General features: G+C 48.8%; 1 protein-coding gene across 9 annotated transcripts in view; it reads right to left on the bottom strand.

Moving 5' to 3' along the window:
* The window catches only part of ARSG (arylsulfatase G), a 109,361-nt gene that overhangs the window by 22,928 nt on the left and 64,205 nt on the right, over nucleotides 1-22,228 (bottom strand). For all 9 annotated transcript variants that reach the window (XR_011493905.1, XM_044745612.2, XM_070483483.1 and 6 more), the window contains 4 exons: nucleotides 20,715-20,826; nucleotides 17,992-18,129; nucleotides 9,650-9,846; nucleotides 8,635-8,715 (listed from right to left, as the gene is read on the bottom strand). Coding sequence is in view for 8 of the 9 variants with exons in the window: in XM_044745612.2 (XP_044601547.1) it covers nucleotides 8,635-8,715; nucleotides 9,650-9,846; nucleotides 17,992-18,129; nucleotides 20,715-20,826 (528 nt within the window). In the remaining variant the exon portion in view is untranslated. The remainder of the gene's footprint in view (nucleotides 1-8,634; nucleotides 8,716-9,649; nucleotides 9,847-17,991; nucleotides 18,130-20,714; nucleotides 20,827-22,228) is intronic.

The following is a 22,228-nucleotide window of genomic DNA, read 5'->3' as shown; positions in this document are numbered from 1 at the left end:
TAGTTCTGACGATCAACCAGAAGGCAGGAGCTGGGTGCCTGCGCTGCGGTAGGCAATGGGCACCGAGTCAGCACACAGGATTTGGTCTCTGCCTCCAGGATGTTTCCAGAAGGGTACACTAGCCCCTAATTAATAAATTTGCTAATTGGTCCTCACCACTAAGGGGTCTGCTCATTTGTCACAGTCTCTTGTGTTGCTCTTTTTCAGAAGATTAACTTTCCTAATTTGTTTTTCAGAGAAAAATATTCCAACGTGTTCGCCTTATTTCAGAAGTGGGTTGAAAGCTGGAGGGGCTGGGAGGCATTCAGTCCGTTATAAAATGTGTATATGTCAACAGAGCAGAGAGTCCCATGCGGAGATTCAGGAATTAGGATAAAGAGAGGAAAAAGTTGGCTGAGAGAAGCCCTCAGTGTGGCCACTTGAGGGGCAGTCCCCCCTCTGTTGTCAAGAGCGGCCAGCTGGTAGTGGCTGCACTGTCGGTTCTTGCTTTGACGGACAGACACAATTACATATTCCAGCCATACCCACAGACCTTGGACTCTGAAGGAATTCCTCTTAAGAGTCCAGAGAGGGGGTAAACAATTATAAAAAATGTATTTCCCACAGCCTGGACACTGTCTCACTCCAAATCCCATGCCATTGCTTAGGGTGGACAAATGTTAAAAGATTCAACTAGCATCCTCTGTGGATCCCCAGGGTTGACGCTCGACAATCAAGTGTCTGATTATCAGAAAGCCCTAACAGTGTTCACTGTGGTTTTTCTGCACCAGCAAAGGCTCAATCCCAGAACAGCTGTATTCCCCCATACTCTTCAATGATACCCGCTCCTACTAATGGACACTCACCCCAAGTTAAACATCATGACAGTAACAACAGTATCTCCTATTTAGTGAGCCCTTCCTAAGCACCAGGTTAAGTACTCCTAAGCATGATGCTAAGTACTTCCCGGCATTGTCACATTTAATCCTTATGACGACCTTGCGAGCTAGACACTAGTATCCCCATTTTTCAAATGAAGAAGCTGAAGCTCAGAGAGGTTAAGTAATTTATCCAAGGTCACCCAGCTAGCAAATGGTAGAGTCAGGTCTAACTACACAGCCAGCACTCTCACCCATTAAAACTTCTAGGACAGCGGTCCCCATTCCTGAATGCGTATTAGAATCACTAGGGAAACTTTTAAAAAATATCCATGCCGAGGTCGCTTCCCCAGAGATTGTGGTTTAATTGGTCTAGGATGGAACCTGGACGTCAATATCTTCTAAAGCTCTCTTGGTGATTTAATGTGGAGAGGACCCATTCTACAGGAAGGGGGTCGAGAAGAAAGATCAGGAAGTGGACACAACGAATTTCAAAACTAAATATAGCCTCCATGCTTTTTAACCACAGGTTTTATATCGCCCACACCTTTATACCCTAATGCCATTGGATCATAAATGTGAATCTCTAAGTTATAGTAAGAACAATAGACAAGTCCCTAAATGAAACTTCTATGCACTTGTTTATTTCAAAAGCTATTTGTCAGTTTAGATAAACCTCAATACTTTGATCAGCGGCCCTGGCACATGAAAAGTGTTGGTTGCATTTGGCTTTCTGTTGAGAAATGCATGTCTTCTGGTCATGAGAATGCATTTCAATGCACTTGTGGTTAGTTATGACTCTAATTAAGGCAGAACCTCTTACTTAAAGCAATAAATATTTAGCTTCCGCAACCAAAATATAAACAGAATCATGATTCATGAATTTGCTTACTTGTTCTTGCCCTGCCGCGGAAGTGAAATGGCATTCCGTGATGCATCAAGACAGGGCAGACGGAGGAAGACTCCCCCCGGCCTACGCTTAGGAATAGCGGTTTTCCCCGGAAAGGACTAAAGGCCATGTTGCACTGAGTCAGAAGGGCAGTGCAGCTAAAGAGGAGGTTGGCAAAATTCTTGGTACCAAAGAACCCCCAGGAGAACTCCCAGAGACTCTGATCTAATGAGTCTAGGGTGCAGCTCTGATTCGAATGCCAACGGCCTGAGGACCAGAGTTTGAGACAGAGTAGCAAGGTAAGCAGGAGGACGCCCAGGGAGCCAGGCAGGTCTCAATGCCAGCTCCAGTGTCCTCCTCTGCATCGTGCGGCCCTGAGCAAAATTCCTAACCTCTCCCAGTCTCCATCTCCTGTGAAGGAGAAAAATGATTGTACTCATCTCATGGGGCTGTGGGGAAAGTTACCTAAGATAATGTATAGAAAGTTCCAAGCAGAGTCCTTCCGCATAGTGCCTGCCACAGAAGTACCCAACGAGTGCAATCAAAAAAACCCAAAGTCCCCTACAGACAGAAAAGAGTAGAATTTGCAACCTGGCAGCCCACACACTGAATTCAGCCCTCTGGCAGTTTGGCTTGGCATGCATGGGTTTTGGGTTTGTTTTTTTTTTAAGTAATTTTGAATGTAATGAGATAGGGCCCTTTCTCCAGCCTATTGAATCCCTAGCACGGCCCACCACTGATGAAGACGAGCATTTGTTCACTCACGTTACCTGCCTGGCCCACGAAGGCTTTTGTGTTTGCGACCCGGATAGAAGAACACGGCTGTCTGAGGAGTGCACATTCTATAACCTTCTAAAGAAGCAGGCTTCGTTTCTAAATATAAATACGTGCCCTTGCCAAACGATGCCCGCCGTGCATACTAGTTTTCTAGAAATACAAGGCAGTCAGGCCTCTGTTTGAACCAAAGACTCTGGCTGGCCTGGAGTGGCCTTGAGTGCGGTGATGGGGACATTCCAAGCCTGGTGGCCAAAGGCCCGGAAGGACACACAATTCGACTTCCACTGGGTCCCCACCAGCTGGCCCTGCCCCCAGCCAGGGCCAACAGCCAACATCCCTTGTCCATCCCTCCCTCACCCAACCCCATCTCTGACCTTTCTCTGCCCCACCCCCTACCCTAAATTGGACAGAAGGCCCAGGATGCGGAGCCCACTTCCCAGTGGGAAAGGTTATGCAACAACCTGATAGCATCAAATTACGAACAGCCAAGGTCTCCTAGAAGCTGAGGATGCCAAGTTCAACAGAATGTTTCCTCATCACCAAGGGGGAGGAAGGAACAGTTCTGCTCTTCAAATAAAACAAGAAAAGATTTTCCAGACAGAGGAGCAGTCAGTTAGGGGACAAACAAGGTGTTGGTTCTGTCCCGGGTAGGAAATGGGTCTGGAGTGGGGAGGGGAGGGACGGGGGCTCTGAGCCAGGCCTGTGCTCAGGCTGCAGCCTCCATATCAGCAGTAGGCACGCACCTCCTGTCCTCTTCTCCTCTTCGGATGGGAGGAGGCACAGCTGCTCTGCTCTGCCCCCCACCCCCAGGTCAGTTTCGTCTCACCCCTGCAGGGTGCAAGCCAAGCCCAGTGAGCATCCTCACTCCAGCACGGGGTGAAAAGATGACTCCAGGAGACGCTGCCTCATCCCATCAGCTGAGCAAGGCGGCTTGGCCAGGAAAGGAAAGGGAAGACAAGGAGGGGGGCCTGGGGGCCCCGGGAACAGGGGAAGGCAGCACGTGGCCTGACGTAGCAGGCTGGCTGTGGGGAGAAAGACGCAGGGCTCTGGGTACTGTTTGTCCTACTCCGTTGCGAAAACATTGACTGTCTTCTCTCTTTCATCTGCTCTCGACACTGGCCCCCTTACAGCAGGATGTGCAGGCATTGCATCCCCCTATGAGGGATATGGACGAGGAGGAGCAGGTGGTCCAGAGGGACCCCAGCCTGCCGTGACCCAAGCACCTGGCCACACTGCTTCCACACAGGGCTCTGCCTTCGCAGATCCCCCAGCGCGTTCCGGGCAGAGAGGAGAGGGAAGGCTGAGGAATAGTTGAAAGGAAGCAGGTTTGGAGCATGAGGAGGGGGAAGCGTTTACCCCAAGGCAAAGCTGGCCTTCAGGATCTCCTGAGAAAAGAAGAGAATGGCATCCAGCCCTCGCACACCACAAATTCAAGTGCTGTGCCCCACAGATACCACATCAAGCAGCAACGTCTGTGCAAGGCCTTGTCCAAAAAGAGTGTTCTCTTGAGATGACGGAAATCCAGCTTCAGAGCGAGGTTCCTGAGACAGAGGCCCAGAACGCTCATAAAGTCATCCACGTGTTATTGAAGAGGCCCGACTCCTGAGCAGGGAAATCTCTTTCGGGGCATCTTCCGCTCCCCTTCCAGTTCTCCCCTTTGTGGAGTGTCTCCAGTTCATTTCAGCTGGGAGTAAAGAAATGGGGTTTCGAGGGGGTTACTAGAGGCCAAACCAGCAAGGCTCGGTGCCTCCTGGATCCCAGGGGATCCTCCAACAGTTCAGGAAAGGGTCCACCACCCCACAGCACAGAGAAGGAAACTGGGCTGCAAGCGGGGAGGACCCGGCAGGCTCCAGGTCCTGAGCCGTGTCGAGATTCAAACCCTGCCTGGCCCTCCAAAGCCACTAGCTCTTTCCGCCTCCCTGTCTGAATTTAGAAAGATTCAGACTGTCACTGGGCTAAGGACATTTTGCTTGACAACCAGGCAGTCCAAAGAAGCAAGACAGGGCTTTCCAGATGGCGAGCAGGCTGTCGGTGTAATAAGGAGTGAGTAATAACAATCACGTGGGTCAAGAGGAATGAACTGGTGGTGGTCAAACCATGTGGCCCCCTCGGTCCATGGCTGGCCTCGGGAGAGCCCTCACCCTGCTCAGCCTCAGTTTCCTCATTTGGCCAAGAGGCTGGCTGGAATAAAGACCACTGAGGTCTCCTCCAACCCTGCCATTTGTGGGATGCTGGGATATTCCTGGAGATTCCACCACTCGCTTCTGTCATTTGCCGTCTTTGGCTCAGTGGAAGTGAGTTGAGTCCCAGCCCCTCTCTCTCCTCTCAGCCCCACAAATGTTAGAGGGGTCTTTTAAAGTTGAACAATGTGCCGGGAGAGTGGGAAATGGGGAGCTAGTGTTTAAAAGGTGCGTGGTTTTCTTTTGGGGTGATGAAAACGTTTGGGAACTCAGCAGAGGTGATAGTTGCCCAACATGGTGGATGTGCTAAATGCCACTGAATTGTACGATTTTAAATGGTGGATTTTACATTACGTGAATTTCACCCCAATTTTGAATAATGTCACTCTCACTCTTAAAAATCCTTCCATGATTCCATATTTCTTTAGAATTAAGGCCAAGAGTGTTTGCCTGAAAGAAAGGCCCTTTGAACGCTAGCCTCGGCTCTCCCTTCTGCCTCATCTCTCTGCTCAACCTGCTCCCACGAGCTCTGGACACAGACAGCCAGGCAGCTCCTGCTCTCTGTTTTTCCCTTTCTTGCCCAGGCTACGCAGAACCTCCTCCCCAGCAAATCCTGGCTGCCTCCTACTCATTCTTCAAAACTCAGACCACTAAGGAAGCCTTCTGCTCCCCCTCCCACGTGGGTGAGATGCCCCTGTGCTCCCCTCTACCACAGGCTTCTCACTTGTATTATAATCAGCTGCTTACATGTTTGCTCCCAGCACTGTCCAAGAGAACTTTCTGCCATGATGGAAATGTTCTATATTTGCACTATCCAACATGGTAACCACCAGCCGATGTGGCTTCTGAGCCCTTGAAGTGTGGCTAGTGTGACTAAGGAACTGAATTTTAATTTAATTTCAATATAAATAGTCCTGTGTGACTAGTGCCTGGTGTATCAGACAGTAGATAGACCAGTGGCTCTCACATTTTAATCTGTATTACAATCTTCTGAAGGACTTGTTACAACACAGACTGCCAGGACCGGTCCCCAGAGTTTCTGATTCAGTGAGTCTGGGGTAAGGCCCTAGAATTTGCATTGCTAACAAGTTCTCAGGTGGTGCTAATGCTGCTGGTCCTGGGGACACACCTTGATAAGCCCTGGCCTAGATCTGAAAGTTCTAGACTCAGATGACTCTAGACTCAAATGGTCTAGATGTGGATCTTCTAAATTGGTGGTTCTCAAAGTGTGGGCCCTGGACCAGCCGCATGAGCATCATCTAGGAGTTTGTAAGAAACGCAATATCTCCAACACCATCCCAGATTTCTGGGTCAGAACTGTGGTTTAGCCAGATCCCCAGGGGACTATCTGCACAGTAAAGTCTGAAAAGCACTGCTCTAGACTGTCATTCCTCAAAGCCAGGGGCTTGGTTGATCCTTGTGTCCCCGGCATTGAACACACTTCCCGGCAATTGTAGTTGCTCAACAAATGGAACAAAAGGAGAGATAGAGGTTGCCCAGTCAGTAAATGTGTTTCTCATAAGGTAAAGTTCTTCCATCGAAGAATGGGGTCCCAGGCCACATCCTTAAACCTGATTCACTGTTTCAAAACTGCCTCGTAAGGGGGAAAGAGACAAGATAAGGTAGGTCCTGAGATAAGGGAGTAGAGGTCATCTTCTTAGGGAGCAGAAAGCTCCCCACAGAGCCGCTCACTCACGGATCTTTATCCCCTCATCCTTGGTCTCCATGCCTTCTGGACTTTGACCCTTGAGAGTTCTGATTCTAGGCTCTTCCAGGCTTTTCAACTGAGCATTGAAGATGGCAGCCTGGCCCAAGGGTATCCCAGGTACAGGAAGAGGAATTATAATCAGCTAATGCACAAAACCACTCCCAGCTCACACTTGATTTCTCTAGGCTGCTGTCGCAGGTTTCAGACACATTTCTACCCAGCTCCAATCTTAGCACCTCTTCCTGACCCAACTCTCCAGGCGCCAGAACTAAACTGCGGCGTTCTTGATCTGGAGGGAACCAAAGAAATTGATAGAGAGAGAGAAGCACCGCGAGCTTGAGAGATGAAGTCATCTGGTCACTGCGTGGGTTGAGTGGAGGTGGCACCCAGTTTTCCCGACTCCCAACTCAAACCTCCGGACACGCAAGACGTGGCTCCAGTCCCAGCAGCCACTCACTTGTAAAGTTCTCAAGGGATCTGATCCAAGGGACACCAGGTTAAAAGTCGACAAATAAAAATGGTCGGCACTTTTTTCTCACCATGAGCTACAAGATGCGTCGATGTCCCAGTTTCTAGGTAACTACAAACATTCTGCCAGACTAATATGAAAAGGGGTTTGAGCACCTGAGCACCATCCTTTCACCTGGAGACAGTGGGCACCAGAGCTCAGGAGCAAGCTGGACCACAGGGAAAACCCAGCTCCAAGGGGTCATCTTGCCAAGCCCACCTCTGAACCCTTTGGATACAAGCACCTCCTAAAAAATTTATTTTCTTTTTCTTTTTTTTTTTTTTTTGAGGAAGGTTATCCCTGAGCTAACATCTGCTGCCAATCCTCCACTTTTTGCTGAGGAAGACTGGCCCTGAGCTAACATCCATGCCCATCTTCCTCTACTTTATATTTGGGACGCCTGCCACAGCATGGCGTGCCAACTGGTGCCGTGTGGGCACCTGGGATCCGAACCGGCGAACCCTGGGCCGTCGAAGCAGAATGTCACACTTAACCACTGTGCCATTGGGCTGGCCCCATATTTTAATTTTTTAGGATACAAATAATACCAGTTTGTTGTGGAAAAAATCACACTTAAACCCTCTCTCCCCTTCCCAGCGTAATTACTGCTAATCCATTGTTTATTGCCTCTCAAGATTTTTCTGAAAATAAGTATGCTTATTTTTATATAATAAAATCATAGTTTACACATTGTTTTGCAACCTGCTTTATTCGCTGAAAAGCATTTAATGTAAATGTTTCCAGGTCAATAATACACATCATTTCAGTGGTTCCTTAGCATTTCTTTAAATAAATGTATCATAATTTCCTTAACGCTCCTCTCTTGCTGGACGCTTGAGTTATGTTCAACTGTTTTTTTTTAAACCTACTGGAATGAGCATTATTTCACATACATCATTATGCACCTGGTGAATTATTTCTTTAAGACAAATTCTTAGAGGAGGAACTGATACATTAACGAGCATGCATGTTTTTCAAGCCTTTTGTCCAGATTGCCGAATGGCCTCCCGCATGGCTGCTCTCTCACAAAGTGTGGTCCTTGTGGGGTAACTGTCCCAGAGCAGATGGGCACTGGCCTAGGGGACCGAGGATGTTTAAATAGAGGGGGGCAGTATGGGGTCGTGGGGAGATCACCAACTTTAACTTTGGTAGCAAGCTTGGCTCCATCCTCACAAACTGTGTGACCTTGGACAAGTTACTTAACCTCTCTGAGCCTCTGTCTTTCCTCATCTATAAATGGAGTTATTACTACCTCCCACCTTTCGTGATTATAAGGTCTAGAGATCACATACATAGGAACCTTGCATAGCTGTGCAGTAAGCATTTCTTGAATGAATGAAATGAATTAATGGTTAGATAGATAGAGGGATGACTTTTCAAAGAAAGGAAGGAGGAAGAGCAGAGCAGCGGGATGAAAGAAAAGGCAAAGCATATTTGTTGGAAGGTCTGTGATTGGCTTTTCAGGGAGAGGGCTGGTCCCTTGCGGCAGGCCTGGGAGAGAAGGAGAGAAAGGGATGGTCTTGCTCCACAGAAACCCTCTCTGCCCCAATTTCTTTCTTCTTTGGGAGTTGGCGGCTGGTGAGTAACTTGTCCCTGTTTCACATTGATGCCCCGACGGCCTGGATACAAGTTGGTCCTCCCAGAGGAAGAACCTCACTCCCCAGCCCAGGCTCGGCACCCACAGCGGATGCACCAACCCCAGCAGTGCCCCCTACCTTGATGACTTTGCCACGATCCAGTGAAGGGACCCACGCTGCCTGCCAGCTCACACTTCTGAGCCCACGGGCCGTTGTCTCCTTGAAACCAAAAGAAGCAACAGGTAATGGTCAACAGGCTGGTGGACATCTCCGCCAATTCTCTCTCTGGCCCAAATCCTTGTGTACAGCAGGGGACTGGCTAGAAGAGGGGCTTGTGAAAACAAACGTGATCCCCCCTCTCGAAGAGCTCCCGCTTCCATGAGGCCAGCCTCTGCTGGGCCTTCAGAGAGGGAGGCCCCGGCTTGAGGTTCTTGTCTTACAGGCTTTTGCCTTTTTATATAGTTTTGGCAAGCCCATCACGTGTCATCAGCCCAGCAGCTACTTACTGCGCACCTATGACGCGCCCAGCGCTTCGCGTATATTCTCTCACTATCCTCCCCTTGCTGTGGAATGGATTCTAGCACAGCTCAGTTTTGCAGATGAGGAAACAGAGGCTCAGAGAGGTTAAAGGAAATTTGCCAACAGTAGCATATAGATTCGAACCCAGGTCTCCACTGTCCTCATTCCAGACAGGGACCTGAGACCCACAAAGCCTGTGTGGGCCCTTTAAATGGCTCTCTAGTTCAGCTCCACTCAGCCAAAAGAGGTGACCCGGTGAGCCAGGGCAAACAGAGTCTTTGGGACCAGGGAGGAAGGTGAAGAGGGAATCTTTGAACTGCCCTAGGACCATGTAGGTTCACAAGGTCAGAGTCATTCATTAACAATTAGGAGCAATACCCAGCTGGCCCTAATCAATACACAAGGGGCCGGCAGGGGACCTCTCTCACTGTGCAGACCTTTCCAGCAGCTCAGGCTTGGAGGCCTCAATGGACAGGTGCTCAGCATTCAAACCAAAAAACACTAGCCAGTCCCCAGGTTCAAAGCAAGCCCCTGCCCTGATAAGGAGGATCACTTGGCGAGACTCTGCTCTTCAGGGAGCGTGCGCAGGGTTATCCATTAGATCTGTTAGGCTGGCTGGGTTTTACTACTTAACCTGTAAACCAGAGGAATGTGTTTTCTTTTGCTATGCGGTCGACTTTGTCCTTGATCTGGCCCACCAGGCTGTCCATCTCCCGGAGACCTGCCCCATATGGCCTTTGGCTCCGTGGGTCCGCTGATAGCTGGGTCCTGGACAATGGCACGTGCATGTGGGCCAGGCCCACATAGAGCAGGAAGGGTCTTCCACTGGCACTGAAACAAGAGAGCCAAGAAGTCACTCTCCAGAAGATTCTCCTGGCTTGTCCAGTGTCTCTGCGGCTCTCCCTTGCCGCAGAGAAAACCCCCAGAACACCTGCTGCCCATGTGCTCAGGAAGTACACATCTGTCCCCAACCTTCCAAGGAAATGTGGAGATAATCTGGTTAGCAAGTAAAAACTAAGAGTAATTGTAATCATCGTTACTGTCCTCCAACATTCACTGAAAGCTTATTAAATGCGACTCATGTTGTCTAAATCCATCCTCATAATAACCCCCAAGTTCACTTTTCAGAGGAGGCATCAGAGGCTTAGGGGAGACGAAAGGACTTGTCTAAGTTTCTGCAGTTAGTAAGTGACAGAGGCTGGATCGAAACTCAGAGCTGGCCAAGAGCAAAGCCCTTGCTCTTAACTGCTGCCCGCTAAACCCAATGCAAACATATTTTTGGAATCTTATCTGCTATTTTGCAGCATCCAGGCCATCATATCCATTTCCCAGCCTCGCCCTTTCTAAGACATGAATGGATGACTCAAACTGACCACAGGGAATTCCAAGGACGCACACGGCCACCCAGGAACATCTAGATCAAGGCTCTATTTGAGGCCCAGGCACCTGGCTATCCCTTTTCGAACCCTGAAGAGCCCTCTGGAAGGCAAGGGGGAGCCGACTGGGCGACCTCTGCTTCCTGTCTGTCCCCCACTCCCATTCCCAGGCAAAGACAGGATCAAGGGCAGCTGCAGACCACAAGCTTCCCCTCCTGAAGCAGCAGGGCCCTCGTGGCGCCCCTCCCCCTATACCACACCCCTGGGGTCTTTCAGAGGACACAGCAAGGCTGAGGGGAGAGCTCAGTCAAGTTTGCATGGAGTGGTGATGGAGCGCGGCTCTTTCTACACCAGTTCCCCCAGAGATTGGACTTCCAAACTGGCTCCCATGTGCTTAGCTTGCCTGAGCTACATCGCCCCACATCAAGTTCTGAGTCCTCCCAGCCTCAGCTCTGCATCAAGCCACGCCTTGGAGTGCTCCCAGCTTCCTGACTCCCGGGGTCCCAGGGTTGGGACTGTGCCTGCACTCAGCTCTCTTTGACAGACGTAAAACCTAGGACACAAGTCCCAAGACAGGGGCCTGTCCTTCCCCATTTTAATCAACAGTTTCTCTGCAACATTTCTAGAGTGGTGGCGCCCAGTGCAGTAGCCATGAGTCATGGTGGTTATTTAGATTTCGATTAATGAGAATTGAATAAAATTAAGAATTCAGTGTCTCAGATGCTACAACATGGATGAGCCTTGAAGACATCACTCTGAAATAAGCCAGTCACCGAAGGACAAACGTTGAATGAGTCCACTTACAGGCGGTACCTAGAGTGTCACCTTCTAGCGACAGAAAGTGGAATGGTACATAGCCAGGGACTGGGAGAGGGGAAAATGGGGAGCTGGTGTTTCACGAGTATAGAGTTTCAATTTGGGAAGACGACAAAGTTCTGGAGATGGATGGTTGTGATGGTTGCAGAACAAGGTGAATGTACTTAAAGCCACAGAACTGTACACTTAAAAAGAGAAATTTGATGTTTGTATATTTTACAACTATACATATAATAATATAATAGAAATATAAATTAACATAATTACCTATTATATGTATTACATATATAAATTCAGTGTCTCAGTTGCCCTAGCCACATTTCAAATGCTCAGCAGCCACGGGTGGCTGGTGGGTACCGTCTTAGCACAGATAGAGAGCACTTTCATCCTTGCAAAGAGTTCTGTTGGGTGGTGCTGATTTAGAGTGTCTGTTGCCTGTTCTCCCAAAGACGATCATGTATAGTTGTGTAGGCTGTGTCCTGCACGAGGACATCCTGCTGAGAGAGTGAATAGGGGCTTAATTCCAGCCCACAATCCACTGGCCGAGCTGGGCACCCTGGCACAGATCAGTGCCCACCCAGAGGGCGCGCCTTTTTCTAATTTGCAGGTAGATCCCATATTGCAATGGCATGCTGGATAGAGCTGGCTCAAATTTCAGGAATTTTGCCAGCCGGTTGTTAAACACAGCCATCATTAAAATTTAAATTATATAAACTTACAATTAAATAAATTCTATAAGAAACAAAGGCAATACATTCTCACGATTTATCACATCCTAATTATTCTGCTGTATTTTACCATTATCTATGCTCTTGGGGTTATTTTACATCAATTGTACCTGTGTGGTGGAAATGCCCCATGATGGCGTGCTACTGCACACCTCTTCCCAACTCCACATTCAGTGACATCTCCTGGGTGGCCTGAAATCAGCCACAGTGAAAGTATTTACACCATGGAAACGAGCAGGGCTTTCTTCTGGGATTGCTGGTTGTTAAACATTTACCAGCTCACCATGACATATAGGCTGGGGGGAGGGTGGTCCCTTCTCCCCATCTTTGTCCCAGCTCCATCATCATCCTCCAAATTCCCACCCATTAGCAAAGTTCCGTTAGCTCCTTGGGACAGAGGCTGAAAGACACGTGCACTGGTGAGAGAAGGTGGCGTGGACTGATGAAACGCACAGGCTTTGCAGACGTATTCAAATGCCTGGAATTTTTATTTCATGGTTATGCCACCCTGGGCAATTAACTTAACCCCTGTCTTCTATACAGTGGAGACAATTATGCCTCCCTGACAAAGTTGTGATTATTAACTGCCCATGGTAAGCATTTAAAAAACAGTAGCCTTTTCATTAATAATAATGAATAATACATGCTAGCAATAGTAAGGATACATGGTACCCAGGGATGTACCCCCTTCTCCGCACCCTGATGCCATGCTAGAATTCAGAGTGATGGCATCATGCACATACTGGCTCCTGGGGGGCATCTATCCCCCAAGCCACCCCTTCGTTATGCTCCTGTGCTGAACGAAAATAAAGAGTGGAGGAGATCTGGTGCTTTCCAAAAAAAGGGCTGATTATAAGACAGTATGATTCTATTTTTGCTAAAAAAAAAAATACATATGTTTATACACCAGCACAGAATGATGCTAGAAGAAAACGCTACCAAAGGGTGTGGCATTTAGGATGATATTTTTCTGTTTGCTTATCTCTGTTTTCAGAGATTTCTAAAGGGAAGACATATTATATGTGTGGCCACACGAGAGGAGCGGTGAGCAGAGAGGAAGAAAAGAAGTAAGATGCCGGAGAAGACATTCCAGAAGAGAGAAGATGGGGCAGGGCATGGAGGTGTGCTCAGGATTAAGACCTGGGGGCAGCTAAGTGCGGAGAAAATCCCCCGATCTGAAATGGGAAATGGCAGGTGAGGGGCGCCCCGCTCTTATGAAAGGTCCCCAGTAGGCGCCTGCCCAGAGGGAGCCCGGCCCGGAGGTGGAGGCAGGGCTTCCCTCTAGCAGGGAGGAGTGGCACCTGCCTAGCGGGTTCCCAGCTCCTGGCCCTCTTGGCGTCCCCTGGGGTTGAACGGACAAGGAGTCTCTCTAGAATGGACCGCTGCAGCAGCCACGTGCCCCCACATCTCACCATCTCCCTCTGGGCCTCCGGGTTACAGACAACCATCTCAAACTCAGTTGCCTGTTTAGAAACCCACCAGGCCTTCATGCAGCCTGTGGTCTCAGTCCAAACCCTGCACCCAGTATACGAGGCCTTCCCAGCCCCGGTCCCGTCCAGCTTTGCGTTCCTTCCCCCACAGCGGCTCCGACGTGCCAGCTACCCAAACACCTCACCTCCTGCCTTCCTGCACTGCTCATGCTATTCCTCTCCTGGCAGTAACCTCCCTGGTGTCTTGCCTAAAAACACTGAATGAATTCTTAAGATCCAGCTTAAAAGCCACAACATCCTCCTCTGCATCCAGGCCATGGATGGTCTCCTCCTCCCTTCCCCACAGGATTGATCGGTGTGGATCATACAAACTCCCTAAGCCAGCGTTTTACGTATCTGTTTCCCCACTAGCCTGGGAGCCACTCAAAAGCAAGGACAGATCTAATTTCATGTCTGTATCCCCAGCGCAAACTGGCTCATCTTTGGGGCTAGATAAAGTAATTCACTCAGTCAATGAATATTTATTAAGCTCTAAGTAGGCCCCAGGCACTCGGGACAGAGCGATGAACACGATAAATATGATTGCCACCTTCTTGGAGCCTAACATCCAAATGGAAACAGGAGAGAGAAAAACGCAACCAAAATAGCAATCAGATAGTTATCTACAAACTGAGTATAGGTGACGGAGGAGAAACACATACAGGGTGGTGTGGAAGGGTACGACAGGGGAACCAAACGGGGTTTGGGGTGAGGAGGGAAGCAAGAGATCCCTGAGACAGTGAGGCTGAAGGACGCGGGGCTATAGGTGAGCTGTGCGCGGTGGCCATTCAAGGCAGACAACAGCATGGGGAGAAGACATTCGGTCCCATTGCCTAACCCTTCATCAGTTCCTTCGTGTCCTCGCCCATTACTCACCCGAACATTCAAATAGGAGAAAGAAGGGCACGGGGGTGAGCACGTCTTAGAGCTGAACCTGGAGCCCTGAGGCAGACGGCAGGTTGGTGGGTGTTAGTTGGGAGCTGGGTGAGGGAGCCAAGGAGGGGCAGCCCCTCAGGGGAGAGCAATAGAGTCCAGTAGAAGAGGGAAGAGAGACCCTAATGCGGGTCTTAGGCTCCAGCCCAGGAAGACAGGGCTTGTTTGTCATCTGTGCATCTCTAAGACCTAATACTTTTTTTTTTTTTTTAAGATTTTATTTTTTTCCTTTTTCTCCCCAAAGCCCCCGGGTACACAGTTGTGTACTTTTTCAGTTGTGGATCCTTCCAGCTGCGGCACGCAGGATGCCAGCTCAGCATGGCCTGATGAGCGGTGTCATATCCGTGTCCAGGATCAAAACAGGCGAAACCCCAGGCTGCCGAAGCAGAGCGTGTGAACTCAACCACTCGGCCACAGGGCCAGCCCCTCTAAGATCTAACTCTGAATGATGAATGCCCTGCAGTATTGGCCATGCACTCTGATTTCAAATACTCTGAGCCACTGCTCATGCCTATGCCCAATATAGTCATCCTTGTCAAACCTTATATCCTCTATTTAGCTTTAGTGTACAATCCCAGACCCTGTAAGGAGCAGAGGGCTAGCCAGCTGTGACCCAGGAACCCAGGCCATCTGCTCTCTCCTTTTTTGCCAATTTAGAGCTTTTCCTCCTGCTTAAAACCCCAAATCAAGGGCACAGTCTTGTGGTTCAGTGGTTAAAGTTTCACAATCTCCACTTTGGTGGCCCAGGTTCGTGGGTTCAGATCCCAGGCGCAGATCTACTCCACTCACCAGCCATGCTGTAGTGGCGTTCCATATATTAAAAAAAGTAGAGGAAGATTGGCACAGATGTCAGCTCAGGGCTAGCCTTCCTCAAGCGAAAAAAAAAGAGGAGGCCAGCGGTATAGTGGTATAGCGGTTAAGTTCGCACACTCTACTTCGGCAGCCTGGGGTTGGCTGGTTTGGATCACGGGCATGGACCTACACACCACTCATTAACCCATGCTGTGGCAGCGTCCCACATAGAAAATAGAGGAAGATTGGCACAGATGTTAGCTCAGCGACAATCTTCCTCAGCAAAAAAAAAGAGGAATATTGGCAACAGATGTTAGCTCAGTGCAAATCTTCCTCAGCAAAAAGAAAAAAAAAAATCAAGGATTAGCTTTCAGCATCACTGCTAGGTTAAGGGTCTAAATTCAAGTAAAGACCCAAGTAAAAACTTTCAAAGAAGTCCTGGGGGTGCCCCTTGCCAAGAAGCAGGAAAACAAAATTCAAGGGACCCCTGGTATTTCTGACAAACAGGTCCAGGAAGGGGGAGGGACTCGCCTGGGGGCGGGGCTCAGGAGGAGGAAGGAGCAGGGCTGGGGGCCTTTTCTGCTGACTTTTGAAAATCCGAGATGAATGGGCAAGTCAGATCCTAAAGAAACAGCATGCCTGAGGATTATTTTCTGTAAAGTTAAAAGGCAACAGGGGTCATGTCACTGTTCACTTAATAATTAGTTAATCAATTAGCAAACTCTTCACCCTTTTCATCTGATAAGGAGATTGTTCATTGATTTGTTTATCTTTTAACCAATTAACTAACTGGGGGATGAGCAGAACCATCCCCACTTCAGAGCCAGTGTTCTGGGGACAGTCCCTCGTGCCCAGCAGGCTGCCACCCTTCCTCTGAGAACACTGTGCTGTTCATGGCACTGCGAGAGCAGGAGTGGACTGTCCGCACCAGCCGTGGAGCATCACCTGTCACAGGATGCAGGAAAGGAGAGGGAAGACAAGGAGCGGGGCCTGGAACTATCTTGAAGCTCCAGGGAGTAGAGAAATGCTCGACTCTCCGGACCAGAGAAGAGACTTTGCCCTTTCCATATCAGCCATCTGAGAAAAGCCGGAGTTCTCAGAAAGCCCTGAAAAACTGGTCAGATGCAATCTCCGAAGCCCCAAGGGGCTGTTCTTGAGATTTAAGCCTTAAGTTGGTTTTATGATCAAGAACACATCGTAAATGGGTCTGCTACATTGCCGCCTCTCCCCTCCCTGCTGCCCTTCTCTCCAGAAAAGTCCAACGTGGTTGAGTAAGGGGTGGGGGGACTCGTGCACATTTGAGGAGCTGATGTGGTCGGTCATCCACAGACGGAGTCCATTTTTAATCCTGCAGAAGGCGACAGGCTCGCAGCACATTTTTTCCTGCCCACTTAGGCTGGGGCTGTGGAGACACCAAAGGACCTACTGGAAATTTCCAATGTCCTTGAGGAGTGTGCAATCTTAGGGGAGAGATGAGACCGGCAGATGTGAGCTCATTAAAAGACAGCACAAGGGCAGTTGTGAAGGGTCAGGACAAGGCCTGAGGCGGCTGGGGAGGGGAGATGGTGTGTTTGCACATGTGCGTGCATGTGCTTGCATACCATGCATGATCTATGCATGTGCACCTGAGTGTGCACCATTTGCGAGGTGTCTGCTTCCTAATACCCACTCTCTGCCCCAACCTGACAGAGGATGCAAACCAGCAGCCCTCACACACGCACAGCTGGGTAGAGACACACTGTGGCTTGGTTCTGTTTTTCGCTTTCTGTTATTTTTAATTGGTCGTTTCTAACATTTAAAGATCAGGAGATTTCACACCAGAGCCAGGCATCCTGTCTCTCGTGTGAAACGGAAAGAGCTGATAGTCCAGGCTCCCATTCCCATAAAGAAGCAGGAGCTAGGGAGCAGCTGCCCCCTTAGATGGGGCATGTGCTTTCAAGTTCACCAGAGGCTCCACCACTCCCTAATACCTTACACTCCACCTGCTTCCCTCTTTAAGGCTGCCTACCTGGGCTCTTTGGATGCTAGAATTTGTAACCAATGTGGGTAACACTGATCAACAATGTGGTCCCCAAAGATGCAGGGTCTAGTGCCTGGAATCTGGGAGTGTTACCTTAATGGCAAAAGCAACTTTGCAGATGCAACTAAGTTAAGGATCTTGAGATAGGGAGATTATCTTGGATTCTCCATGTAGACCCTAAATGTAACCACAAACATCCTTATAAGAGCGTGGCAGAGGGCGATTTCACTACAGAAGAGGAGAAGGCAAGGGGGCAATAGAAGTAGAGACTAGAACGATGCAGCCATAAACCAAGGAATGCCAGCAGCCACCAGAAGCTGGAAGAGGCAAGAAACGATTTTTCACTTGGAGCCTCCGAAAGGAAACAGCCCTGCAGACACCTTGATTTTAGCCCCATGAGACTCATTGCAGAAGTCTGAACTCCAGATCTGGAGGAGAATAAATTGCTCTTGTTTTAGCCAATAAGTTGGTAGTAAGTTTGTTACAGCAGCAATAAGAAATGAACATACCCCGCCAACTAACAAATTCAACAAAAGCCTTGAGTGTCCAGTATACAGTGGGCAGGCCCTGCTCCCAGGGAGCTTATACCCTAGTAGGAGAGGACAAAATGATGCTGACAGTAGAGCATGATCTGAGCAGGGATATGGGTGAGCCTCAGCATCTTGGGGAACACAGCTGAGGAACTTCTGACCCAAGCCTAGAGATTCCCGGGGGACTGTTTCCAGGCTTATTTCCAGGAGACGTGCGTACATCCATCTCTGCTGGGCAACGGAACTTTGCCACGGCTTTGAGGAGTGATGAGGCCAGGGGGCAGGGCAGGTTGGGGGCCCGGGCCTCCTTACCTGGCATGCTGAATGAACTGGGTAGCTTTCTCAGCATACTTCCGTGCAAGGCCGCTCAGGTTCACGGGCTGCTCCACGATGTTGAGGTTTTCATAGAGAGGAAGGGCCACGTCAGTGTAACAGGCCCTCTCAAGGTTCCTGTGCAGAAAGCACAGACGGCAGAGCATTCATTTCCATGACCTAAGTAGTCATGGAGCAGAACAAAATGCTTTAATGCAGCGAGACTCATAAAAGCAAAATACTGAATAGCCTGGCCCCAAATGATCTGTCCAGTCTGCTGTTTCCTCCAAGAGTAAAACCAATATAATACCTTCAACCACTCCCTTTGAGTAGATGCTTACCCTCCTTGGACAAGCCTAGCCATTCTGGAAAGGTGACAAAGACTTTCGGGAACAAGGGACATCATTACTCCCCTCATGCTGGGAGAAAAACTCAGGTCTAAACAACCAATTACTCAAGCAGCGTGGCACAGCCAATCAGTAGCCCCATAGCTTGCTTTTTCCACTGACCTCCCTAACGACGACTTCTGTCTATGGGATGCAACTCTTGATATTTTCCTAAGTCAACAATCGGGACTTCATGTGACAAGATGTCTGACAATAGGACAGATGGCCAGGAGCAATTTTAAAATTTCAAACCATGTTTGGAAAATTTGGAGAAACTTGAGCAGTTGGAAAAAGTGAAGGTCAAACCAATTCTATCTCCTGGGAAAAGCAAACTCAGCCCTTGAGCTTACAGATCGAAATGAACCTGACACATGAGTGCCCATCAATGTGGCTGAGGAATGACTCTGGCCATGATCTTGGGCAAATTGCCTGAGCTCTCAGAGCCTGACTTTCCTTATCCGAAACATGGGGTACCCATGCCCCCTTACAGGTATTGAGAGGACTAAATGAAACGACAAATGGCTAGTGCTTTGCACACTGCTCGGTATACTAGGAACTGAATAAAAACTCAAGCCCTCTGTCCTAGGTGCCACAGAGAACCAGGAGAGAAGCTGAGAGCAACGGAGACAGAAGCAAGGTAACAGGAGGCCTCGCACGTACACAAACTGTCCTCATGGTGCAGGGAGGGACTTGGGAGCACACGAAAACTCTCTGTCACCCCTATATACACACAAGTTCAGAATGGAAGCTCAGGAGACAAGGTCAGACTGGGGTAGGTCATCACCAAAGACCGCAATTTTTTTAAAAAAGAAAAAGAGTTTCTCTGTGCTGGGCAACACAGTGCTAATCTCATCATTTGTGTCAAATTTTTCAGCTTTTTAAGATCTCGTTGAGACTCCACCACCATTTACATTCTCTCCCTGTTTCCCTCCTAAGCCAACCTGTTTTTTCTATTCAATTTAATGTGGATTTAAGAGGAACTGGTTGACATCTGGCATACCGTGATGTGGCCAGGTGTGACCACAGGTGGGACCCCCCCAGGCCCCAGTGGGCAAGGAGGGCAGCGAGATGTTCTGTAGCCTCACTTCTCACACGGCAACGTGCACGGGAATCATCTGAGCATCTTGTTACAATGCAGCCCTTGGCGGTGGCCTCTGAACTTTTGCATTTCTATCAAGTGCCCAGATGATCCCACACTGCAGGTGCAGCAAGCACACTTTGAGTAGCCAGGATGTAGAGGACATGGACTCTGGACTCAGAGAGATCCAGGTCGGAATCTCTATCCCTGCTTCCCAGCTCCATGTATCCTGGGCAACAAGGTCAGCCTCCTAGCTGTAAAATCAGAATCAAGACCAGCCTCACACAGTGGTTGTGTGAATTGCGAGGAAGTACATACAGCGCCTAGAATATAACAACTTCTCAATAAATGGCCGTCGTTATATGAACGATTGTGTTATTAATGAGCCAGCTGAGACTCACCATCCCCTAGTGGCTCAGACATCTGTAACCTTATAAATAACCTCAGCGCACAGTCTGAGCAAAGCAGAGCACCTGGTTTGTGTTGTTTTATATCCTGAATAAGCTTTCTTACCTTTTTCTGATAATAAATGCATTGCATTCTCATTACAAAATATTTGGAAAATACAATGAGAAAGAAAAAAATGACAATCCCTTAGTCCCACAACCAGAGAGAATGAACCATTGTTATCATTTTGGCACGTTCCCTTTGAGTCCCTCTCGAAGGGGCCGTAAAGGTATAGATACAGAGGGAGTTAAGGTCACACTGATGATTTGTTTCCGGCTTTTGTCACTTACTATTATATCATGAGCATTTTCCCATTTCATTGAATATGTTTTTAAAACATCCTGTTTAGCGCCTACATGGCATTCCAAGGTCGGAATGAAGGCTTATTTGTTGGGGTAGTGGGTGACACTTGCAAGGAGCCCTGTGCACTTTCTCTCTCTCTCTCTCCCTCCTTGTATCCAATGTCTGGGCCGGGTGAGTGGTCCAGCAGCAAGGCCAGCAGCCAGAGGAGGAGAGAGGCCCACCTGTGCAAGACCTTGGCAACACCAGGCTCTCCCCAGCTGAGCTAAACAGTCCAAGGAACCTGGAAAATTCCCATAAAAGAATTTTGTTGACCTCATCTTGGTAAAAGTTTTCTTGCACTCCATGCAAACAATGCATTTAAATTTGCACTGAATGCACACTCTATCTTTTTTGGTGTCTTAACTGTGCCCTATCAGACCCCCTATTTACTCCTATTTACTCCTGATGGACACACTCTAAGGACTTCACCTGGCTCTGGAGCCCACAGCCAACGCCTTGGATAGCATTACCTTGATGATCTATCGCCTGGTGGACATGCTGGACAAGGAGGGAGGTTGTAGCCCGGGGTATCTGTGCAACCCATATCATGGCTGTAGGGAATTCCAAAGTAGTAATCAAAACCTGGAAGAAAAGCAACTGGTTAGCACCCCCACTTGGCTGCTGTTCTGTGAGCCTGCATTCTTACATGCAGGACAAAAATTTAATTTTCCATGATTTAATACTGCAGTGCTATGGAGTATGTAATTAAAAGAGGATTTGATTAATATCCCTTTGTAGTATGCAAAGAAAACACTTCACTGGGTTCTGGCTGTAAGACTAGATTTGCAATCTTGTGATTAGAGTTAACCCAGAGTGGGGAGAAGCAGAGAAAATCAATGAACAGCTACCAACCCCAGTGCAATTATAGACACATTCAGTAAATATTAGGTGAAAATTTACTATATGCAAGATACTTGAAGGGGTAAAAGAATAAACTCTGCCCTCAAAAGACTTCCCATCTGAAGGGGAGATAAGATATATAGGTTAAGCTATAAGAGATGATGTAGGAAGGGTTTGGAGGAGAAGCCATGAGGCTGATGGAGAAGCAGGCCAGTGCGCCATGGAGGAGGTGCAACAGGCAGGAGGGAGGAGGAGTGAACTTGGAGACAGGAATCAAGAAACCTCGGAGGGTCCAAGCCAGAAGGCTTTTAGGGACTGGCTGGTCCAGGGACAGCAAATGTATGCAAGGTGCTCTCTCTTCCCATTTGCCACTCCCTTCCCACTCCCATGGCAGACACGACAAATCCAAAATGGCACCACTTCCTGCTGAGCAGGACCCAGTCTCAAGATTCCCCCAGCACAGAATTCTAGGAATATGCTCTCAAGGTGTCAACAGTCAGATCTAGCGAAACCCCGCATGAGTCAAGTGAGAAAACTGAAGACCAGGGAGGAAAAATGAATTCCGGAGTAATTTTTAGTTAGTGGAAAAGCCAAGTCTTCACTTCCTCCATCTGCCATTTTTTCAAAAGCACACGTGGAAGATGCCATGGAAGCCCAGCTGGGAAGTAGGCACAAGGGAGGAGAGGGGGAGAAGGAGCACCACAGGGAGGCAGGACTTGGAGAGGATGTCAGCTGACAAGGCTGCTAGTGGGAGGCAGGGGCTGAAGGCTTGGTCCAGGCCAATTCTCTGTAAGTCATTCTCCAACTGCAAAACCCTTCAGGTACATGCCTTCCCCCAGATCTAGAACAGAGCACTGAAGCCCTTTTCCACAGAGGCAGAGAGAGATACTGGGGTTGGGGAAGGGAGAAGTCTGCAAAATATCCAGAGAACCACCTTTTAGGCAAAGGTCACCCATTTGCTTATAAAACGGCGGGAGCAGGAGGGAGGCACACACAGGGTAGGGGCAGGGAGAAGCCACAGAAGTTGACATAAGGATAAAGTGCTTTTAAGAGAAAGGCCACGGATTCCCATATGGAATGGAAGAGACAGGCCAGGGAGGGAGACCAGTGGCACAAACTATAGCTTTGAAAAACCACCGATAAT

The sequence above is a fragment of the Equus asinus genome, chromosome 13, assembly GCF_041296235.1.
Source record: "Equus asinus isolate D_3611 breed Donkey chromosome 13, EquAss-T2T_v2, whole genome shotgun sequence".
NCBI lineage: Eukaryota > Metazoa > Chordata > Mammalia > Perissodactyla > Equidae > Equus > Equus asinus.
This window is presented reverse-complemented; position numbering and strand designations above follow the sequence as displayed.